We start from the raw sequence: 9,980 nt of genomic DNA, 5'->3' as shown, positions 1-9,980 counted from the left end.
TATGCCAACAATAAAACTAAGTTGTTACCAAATATTAACTTTTGTCAACTATATTATTTTTGTTACCAAAAGAGTTGTTCTGTGAATATCTATACTTTCTTGTAGCGGCGGTTTTACCCAATTCCCTTCTTTTATTATGTTCATAGGTCTGTCCCATAAAAATAAAATAAAAAAATGGGAAAAAGTTGCTTACAATACACCTCATGTGCTTTATTCTTACAGGAAAAAGATAGACCATCAATTTCCGTATTTGAAATAAAAGGTCTAAAATTCGTACTCACCAAAGAATTTGTTGAAGCATAAATAGCAAATGTCCAACCAATGGATGATGTTAAAAGAGAAGCCATGATACAAGTGCAAAACTAAAGCACAATAAACATGCAGAATATATATTTTGTGAAATCCTCGACTTCATGTCAGGTTATAAAAGCCAACAAAGTGAATACTATTCATCTGATGTTGTTTAAAAATAATATATTCACTTCGTTCATTAAAAAAACATACACGTGCAAAAATGCTTCATATTCGCAATTAACAAATTCACTGCATATATAGACATGCAGAATGGTTTGCAAATCTTTATGAAAAAGAATTCATCTGAGTGGCATGCACGTGAAATGATCAATTTTACCACACATTTTCAATAGTAATAAATTAAATTAACTCTGCAATGGTAGGAAATGCCAAATTAGATATGCATCCACTGCGTTTCATTCGAATTTTATAAAAGATGTATGTGTAATATGTGTGTATAATATAGACACGTACACTATTTTCCATGATCATTGCAAGAAGGGGTACTATAGCTACCCCTGGTGAAGGGGGTTCGATTTCCTTTCACTGAAAATTTACATTGTACCCAAAAAAAAAAAAAAAAAAAAAAAAAAGGAATAACAATATTTTGTTTATATACAAACTATTGAACCCCTTGATATAGGTTCATATATTAGTCGTTTTGTTTTTACATTTCTTTGAATTTTATTATTCAAAATTCCTTGTTCTGCCATTGATTGCAAGGATTAAGAGATCTAAGGGTAATCGAAGGCTAGCACCATAGGCGGATGAGTTCTGAATTCTAAAAATGCAGTTTATTGTTCTCTAATCTAATTATCCATACATATTAAGTGAATTTTTTAAAAACAAATACCAAGTTTTGGTTAAAGCTGTTGAATTTTACCCAACCTGTAGGCTATAGCTAAAACTCTACCTTCATCCCTGGCTGGGAAATAAGAACGCACAGGGGAAATATTAATACTTAATTATGAACTTTAGGAAGTTATGAAAATGTGAAAAGATCACGACTTTTTCAGATCACAAAGGAAAAAAAAAAAACAAGTGTGAGGGATGAGGCCCATGCAAGAGGAAAGTACAGTTTACACAAAAGCAGAATAAATTAAAACTACGATCATATAAAGGTTCGTTTACCACTATGAAAAGTGTACAGGCCAAACACAGCATAGGATCCTTTTATCAAGCCTAGCACCGCATCAAGTTGGCATTTTGGGGTATAGTGAAAAAAAAAAAAAAAAAATGGGTCCACCCCCTAGCTGAACCCAACAGGTTCATGTGGGTCTAGACAAGAACTGTTGAAGATGTTCCGTCACTTAGAGCAAGGCTCTCAAAATCTCATCGGTAAATGAGAGGCTACATATCTCGAAGGAGTTGAATTGAAATTCCTTGCTATATATATATTTTTTTTATTTTTTTTTTGTATATATATAGATTATTAAATATTTTTATAAGAATTCCTTAAGTTTAACCCTGTGACGTTAACAATTGTTTTAGATTGCATGTTTGAATCACAAGTAATTCGTTCTTGCATTTTTTTTTTTTAATCTCATAATTAAAATTTCTAACTTCTCTAATATCAAAATGATGAAATGTTTAGGTTATCGTTAGCAACGAGAATTGTATCTATCTTTTTTTATACGAGTCTATGTTGCACACACATAATTAAAAAAAATGATTATTTCATTTATATCTATATTTTAGATCCGCCTCTTAGTCTTTCCACCAATCTAGGCATAAGAGATGACGTGTCACCTCTCTATGACTACCATTGCTATTTATCTTTTTTGTGATTTTTTCGCCTTTGCTATTTATCTTTTTTGTGGTTTTTTTGCCTTTTTCTCTTATTCTTTTTATATTTAACTTATTTTTAAAAATCTAAAAATTGCTAACTAATTACATTATTAATGAATTGCATTATTGACGTTTAGTCCTCTACGGCCTATTCCCCTAAAATTGTAAACGTACACTATTTATTTTTATATCATTAAATAACTTTTAAACATAATATACTCAATTACTTAAGAAAGTAAATATAGAAAACGTTTAGGAAATGAAAGATCACAAAACTATTCAACAACGTGGGTTTTTGGTTACAAAGCTCTAAGAGTGCCTTAATCAGTTCACTAGCCGGAAGGATAGAAACTAATAATTCAAATCTATTTTGCTGTCATATAGTGTCGTTACAAAATTAGAGGTGAATTAAATTTCACCAATCACCATATAAGGCACATAGGTCTACGTACTGAGGTTTCCTTGACCAACTTTTTACCCCTATTACTGTGTGAAAAAATTGGATGATTCCCATTTACTCTATGCTCTCTCATATCCGTACAATGTTTTACACATTATCATATACCAATTAACAATGGTTCCATTAATCATTATTATTGATTGGGGGGCTAAGGCATGGCGACAATTTGAGATCTAAGGAAGTTCTTGGAAACTTTACGATGACATTAAAGCGGCTTACTTTACAACAACTTCGTTCTTCTTACTATGATTTGAGTTATATATCTTTATGTCAAATGCTATGGAGTGGAAAAGAGATGGATAAAATTCAATTTTTTTTTCTTTGCTTTTTTGGACAAGATAAATGCACAAAAAACCTTTCTACTTTTATTTTTAGTTCAATAGTTTGACATTCGTTTTCATGTCGTAGGCTTTATCGAAAAGGTTATCTCGAATTCAGTTTGTCAACAAGTAACTCTTTCTTGCAAACAAAAAAGTATTTCGTGAGGATCGGAGCAATAAAAAGGCTAGAGGTTTTTACAACCTAGGGTTGTGCATCTTAAAAGTGATGCCAAGAAATACAAACATTTTTTTAGCCATTTAAAAGGTAATTAACAAGGCACTAACCTCTATATGCGTTGACAGTTCGTAGATATTTCTAAGAGGACATGTAATGTGATAATTTAAGAAAATAACATATTATAATAGGCTATATGCTATATGATCATATGACTTAAATTGGATTAAAAAAAATGGAAAACATCACTCATTATAACTCATTATATCACTAACTTAAATAATATCTGATTTAGAGCCTGAAAATCATTTACTGAGAATTATTTGAATTATTAGTTCTTTTTAAATAGTGAATTTGGTGATTAATTACACTGGATACAAGAAAAATTGTTTGGTGATTTGACGTAGTTAAGATTTTAATTTGTTCTTATAGATTATTGAAAACTAATACCTATTAATTTAGAAGTTCAAAGTAAGAATTTAGAAGAATACACAATCTCATCTTAGTATGAGAGCAAAAGAAAAACCATTTGTCATATTAGATGCTAATTATTTTTATTTTTAGGATTTAAACAAAATTACTTTTTTGTTCCTTCTCTTCTAAGTTTAATTTGTGTAACTAATGCTATTATAATTTTGAAATTTTATATCTGTACTATTAGTGAAGAGCATGATAATCAACAGTTAGACAATAATCTTCTTCTTCTTCTTTTTTTTTTTTTTTCTTTTAGAATCCAAAAAAATGTTTTTTGTTAGTGTTTTATTTCTCATAAAAAAAAGATAATATATGAACCTATTATTAGCTAGATTATCTTTTTATAAATGTATAAATATTTCTTAAGATCGCGCGAAACGCAAACAATTTACTAGTTTCTTAATAGAAACATCAAATATGCAAAAGTCTTTGTGGAGAGATGTTAACAAATAACCACCTCAATCAATTAATTAACCCCAGCATGAAATTAAGCTCTCAAACGCCCTCCATTTTCTCTTTTTGTAGTATTTAAGAGAGTAACAAATTAAGGAAAAGGGACCCCTATATGCTATAATGTCGGATGATGATGATGATGATGATGATGATAACTTTTTTTGGTTTATTTCTTAAAAGACAATTTCTTGTGGGTTCCATTTTGTGTCCTGTATTGTGTATATCCAAACACTTCTCACCCGTTCAATGTGCCCTTTTATTATACGGAAAAGGGCCAAATATACCCCTGTACTATTTGAAAAGGGTTAAACATACCTCTCATTATACTTTGGGTTCAAATATATTATTGTTGTTATACTTTAGGCACAAATATATCTCTCCACGTTAAAAGTTTCGCGCAATTTTGACATCCTATCATGCATGTGATAATATTTGATGAGGTGGATCGCGATTGCTTACCTCATCACCCCAAACCCACTTTATTTCTCCCATCTTCCATCTCTCCACCACCATTACCACCATATAGTTAGAGCTCTAGAATTTTTTTATCCGTTCTGCCTAGTATTAAATAGTAATTTACTACTGGTCTGCTATATTATATTATTTGATTATACATGGTACCTAATTCTTTAACCATATATATGTTGAATAATGATTAATACACATAACGATTTTCAGAGTATATTAAATTATAATTCATTGTTCCCTTATTTTGTTGAATATGTAACGAATACTATTAAAATAGGTTACTTAAGTGGACATTTGATTGCCTGAGTCGACCGGATCTGGTTGAGAGGTGGTTGAGAATTGTGTGGACCATTATTCCTTAAGCCTCACCTCGGATTTTTCATATATCCTTACTAGGAATGGAAATTTTAGTGGTGGAAGATGGGAGGAATAAAATGGGTTAGGGGTGACGAGGAAAGCGATCCACGCGATCGCCACCTCATCAAATATCATTGTCATGTAGGATAGGATGCCCAAGGTGGACAACTTTAATGGTGGAGGAATATATTTGTGCCCAAAGTATGACTGTAAGGATATATTTGAAGCAAAAGTATAACGAGGATATATTTGACCCTTTTCCAGTAGTATAGGTTGTGAAAGTTTTACTAAAGTCGTTATTCATTGTTTTGGTATTTGGTTCAGAAATCAAAGAGTCCGAATTTTACGGAAACATTATGAAACTTGAGGACAAGATTTAACTTCTTGAAAGTGAAATTGTACGAGACTTGAAGGTTTGTTTACAACAACTCACTAAATGAACGACAAACTTGTCCCAATATTATTTGCCCTTCTGAATTCTATAGATCACTCATAACGTACGATTATGATTACTGAGAAGTTCAGATTATTTGACAGTAAGTCAGTTATTTTTGTATACAGTATTAACTTAAAATCATTATACAAATTCGTAAATTTCAAAATCTGATTTTGCCATGGGTTTTCGTATACACAGTAAAAAAGATTTAATCCCATAAATTTTAAAAGTATTTGTTTAACATACTTTTCTATATCTTTTTAAATATTTTCCTAATTGACATTCCACTAATTAGAGCGATAGGGTGAATATTAAAAAAAGTTTAAGTAAAAAAGGGGTCATATTTTTCTAAAACATAAAACAAGTTAAACAAATCCAGTTTACCGAGACAACTAATATTACTGGAGGGAGTACTTATTAAAATAAAAAATAGTGATATAGTTTTAATTCAAAGTCAGAAACTTTTGGACTTTAACCAGATCTAATTAATAAAACAAGAATTTGTTCAAGTGTCGATGTACAATTTCGGGTCCGTATCATGTGCCAATTGCTGAGGAATTGAAGGTGTAATTATATAATCGATGAGTTCAGTGGTTTGAAAAGAAAAAAGAACAGATTAGGGTCCAAGAAAAACATAAAGGCTGAAATTATCAAATTTAAATTTAAATTTAAATGTGCCTCTAACAACATGACATGAAGAACTTATATTTAACCAAAATTTCATGCACACGCTAAAAATTGTACAATAAAATCATCAAATCAGTGATCGCATTCCTCTCGTACAATAATTCTTTCCAAACTAATTAAACACGTGTTAAAATAATTAATAATAATTGACCTGCATGAATAGTCATGTCATATCTCTGTTATAAACTAGTACCGAGGTGTCTCCAAATTTTTTGAAAATTATGGTAAAAGAAAAAATGTGTCATTCTCAAAATATTGTCATATAAAAAGGAACTAGGGAAGTATACAGAATAACGAGCAACAAATGAATTAACTGTGAGAATTTATTCAAGCTATCAAGGGGTTTACTGTAATATACTCCCTCGAATTCATATTGTATGGTGCTTTAAGAACCCTTTTGGTCATGAGAATTATTTATTTTTTCCGGAATAATTTTTCACTTTATTATAAAGTCATAAAGTCAGTGTTTGATCATAAAAAATCTAAATGCAACGTGAAGTTGGATTTCTAATTTGAAAAATGGCTAGTAACATGTTTTCCAACTCCATCTACATAATTTTAAATAAAATGTTCTCTTCTCGGCTTTGCAAAAAAATATAACGACATTCTACCCCATCTTGAATTACAACATCATAAATTCCAAAAAAGTGAACGATAATTGGAATCTATGGCAAACGCCTACTTAGTTTAGGCACACCCCTTAATTTCCCCTGTAGAGAATAAGAGGTATTTTCACTTAATTATCCTTAATTAAATAGTACCTATTTTTATGATTTATTGGTTACGTAAAAATTCATTATCTAAATAAGGGTAAATTTGAAAAAATAATTAATTAATACCTTCTTGATTTGTAAAAAAAAAAAAAAAAAAAATTATTTAGACCAAATGTAAAAGCTAAAAACATCATATAATATGAGTCGCAGGAAGTAGTTACTCCCCCAGCCCCAAGTTAGGTGTCATGTTTTTATTCTCAACTGTCAATTTGACTATTTTTCAAAGCTAAATTAGATTAGATCAACTCAATATTTTACAATTAAATTTTATATATTCAAAAACTATATAACAAAATACTACAAGTTGCAACATTTCTCATGTGAATTTGATGAAGAGATATATTTTAAAATACCGATTCAAGTTTATATAGTTTGACTCAAAACATGACAATTAATTTGGGAGGAGGAAATAATTAGTTATCAGCTTACGATCTTTTTGCAACCTACACCAGATATGGAAATTGGTCTTAATATGCCTCATTCATGAATAAGTACCATCTTAGGAATTCTAGACATGAAGAAAACTAAGCCAAATCTAAACCAAATATTTAGTTATCCAAAAATGTACTGGCAAACACATATAATAAGTTCTTCTCTCAGAGAAAGTGCTCAACTAATTTCACGTAATTCTGTATACAAATACTAATAGGTAATCTTAAAAAGAAAAAAGTAACTAATAGGTCAAAATGCATTAATGGTGGCCAAAATCAATGTGGTAGGTTTGATTTTTCCCATATTAATGCATTCAGGTTATCCAAATCTTTGTGTTGTCTTGACCTTTTGGGTGTTCAGGTAATAAAAACTTTTACATTGATGTTTGGAGAAAGTAAACTTTATTTTGACCTTTACTGCAAAGGTTACCACCACTGACAATCCGAATCCAACATCTCAAATCCTCACTAATCATTCCAATCTGACAAGAGCCTTTACCTTCATGTAATTGGCACGTGTCCTCCACTCTCGTCCTTATACTTGTTTAATTCCACCACCTCACAATCACTTCTACCAATACTATGCTTTACTTTTTTTTTAATTTTTTTGTTGAAACTTCAGGAATTTTTAGTTTGAGTTCTAGGCATGGTCTATGTAAAAAATATATTTGCAAAATCAGATAACGGATTAAGTAATGGATATAAGTTTTTTTTTTTTATATATATTGCCATCATATCGTTTTAATTTTTTATAACAGATAAAGTATTTTATTTCAAATTTCACATTTTAAGAAATTTATTGGTAGATATTATTTGAATGACCTAATGGTGTGTGAAACATAAATTTAATTATAGGTGAACTTTTGATAAGCATTAACAGGTACTCCTTCTGTCTCATTTACTTGACACGCTTTTCTTTTTCTTGCCAAAAAAAAAAGACACATTTTCATTTATTAATTAAATGATTTTTATAGCTATAAAAATTTCTAGAGATGTTTAATTAGACCATAATTTCCACTGTTTTTTCCCCTTCTGTAACTATTCTAACATCATAAATTAAGACGGGAAAAAATAGTGATAACCTACTATCAGATATTGAAATTGATTAATTTAAAACCTCATATTCGCATATTCTTTTTGGTTTTAAATTTCGTGCTCATCTTCCATTTCCACCATTACTTTTTGTCGTTATTATTTCATTGATGAAATGCAGACAAAATGAACTCCACATTCACATGAAATGCAAATCAAGTTCCCCATAGGCCATATCCCAATCATGTCTTATATATACACTTCCTGCCTTCAAAGTTGAGTCTCCGTTTATTATAGCCCTTTTTCCCCCCACCAGGGAGATATAACATTAAATAAATAAAAAGCCACACACAACTGTTTTATCTTATTTTTATCAATTTTCTTACTTGGGTCATCGGAAAATCAAGAATCCGGTAACCCCTAGTAGTAGAGGAAAAAAAAAAAACAATCATTTTGTATACATATAGAATTCTTTCCTGTCGCCGGGAAATAAACAAAAGGTGATGAAAAAATGGCAAAGGGTCGGAAACTGACCACTAGTCGTAGTGATATGTTATTAGGAAACTACACCTACATAAATGGAAGTCAAACAGTCAACGGTTCGTCAGAATTAGGAGAAGATGATATCTGGTCAACAGTTGATGACATGGTCAACATGGATGATCATGGTTCAAAGGACGAGTGGAGTCCACGCGCCACCCCAGTACCACACGCCGACAATTACAGCCGCCGCAGCAGCAGCCGCCACGTGGGTGGGTTGTCATTGGCTTTCGATGATTCAGGTAAAACAGCATCTCCTCGGATCTTGCACCAGTTTAGAGGACAAGACGCGCCATCCCCACGTGTGCGTCACATGGCCACGTCAGCACCTGTGAATGTCCCTGATTGGTCCAAGATATACCGAGTTAACTCGGTCGAGTCGTTGCATGACTCGGACGATGGAGTGGACGATCCCGACTCGGAGATGGTCCCGCCTCACGAATATCTTGCCCGTAGCCGGAACTCCAACGCTCACTCGGTGTTTGAAGGCGTTGGACGAACGCTAAAAGGTCGGGATTTGAGTCGAGTTCGAGATGCTGTTTGGAGCCAGACTGGGTTCGATGGTTGAGTTCATCAATGAATTTAACTATTTAGTAGGTTAAAAGATTTTATTGCTATTAGTAGCTGTTTGGAGAATTAAAGAAGCAATTGATGGTAATCATTTATTTGCTAGATAAAATTTTGGTCTTGGGCAATGATTGAGGTTGAAATGAATACGAACTCAGTGAGTCAACCAGCTCCTTTTGAGTCCAAGTTTAATCTTTTTGTTTTTTCTTAATTACTTATTATTAATATATAAATCCCTCCATTTTATATGTACTTTTACTATGGTGGATTTTAGCAAAATGTTATTTTGTCATTTTCAAATGTCAATAATGATGAAATTTTGAGTGCAAAGAATGTAGTACCATCGAAAAGTATCTGGATAAACTAGTATGGATAATCGGGAGAAATGATTATTTGGCCTTTTAATTTATTTTTTTAAAGTTTTATGATTCTTTCATTTTTTACACATAAGAGATTACAAAAAAATACATAAGAGATCTGAAAAAATTATTTTCTTCTAATTGTAAGAGGCAAAGAGATCTCATTTCCTTCCACAAAGTAGTTGCAATTGATCTAAGGTCACTTTCCAATATCAGTAACAGTTTCATAATTACTTTATCTTAAACTATTTTTTCTTAAATATGTGAAAAAGAAAACCACAAGAAGCTTGATAAAAAATTTATAGATGAGGAGGAAGAATGATAAGATTTATATAATATGTTATAGTTTTATATGAAATTGATAAA

The 9,980-nt window shown here is 31.1% G+C and overlaps 1 protein-coding gene across 1 annotated transcript; it reads left to right on the top strand.

Annotated features, from left to right (window-relative positions):
* Positions 1 to 8,417: 8,417 nt before the first annotated feature.
* Positions 8,418 to 9,441, top strand: LOC132046336 (protein S40-5). The gene has a single exon (XM_059436936.1). The coding sequence runs from the start codon at positions 8,660 to 8,662 to the stop codon at positions 9,254 to 9,256; it is 597 nt and encodes a 198-aa protein (XP_059292919.1). The 5' UTR covers positions 8,418 to 8,659; the 3' UTR covers positions 9,257 to 9,441.
* Positions 9,442 to 9,980: the final 539 nt, after the last annotated feature.

Source organism: Lycium ferocissimum, chromosome 2, assembly GCF_029784015.1.
Source record: "Lycium ferocissimum isolate CSIRO_LF1 chromosome 2, AGI_CSIRO_Lferr_CH_V1, whole genome shotgun sequence".
Classification (NCBI taxonomy): Eukaryota; Viridiplantae; Streptophyta; class Magnoliopsida; order Solanales; family Solanaceae; genus Lycium; species Lycium ferocissimum.
Note: the sequence above shows the minus strand (reverse complement) of the source record. Positions and strands in the feature narration are given on the sequence as shown.

Bases quoted from the DNA above. Each gene is read 5' to 3' on its own strand.
- LOC132046336 (XM_059436936.1), top strand. From the start codon at position 8,660: ATGGCAAAGGGTCGGAAACTGACCACTAGTCGTAGTGATATGTTATTA.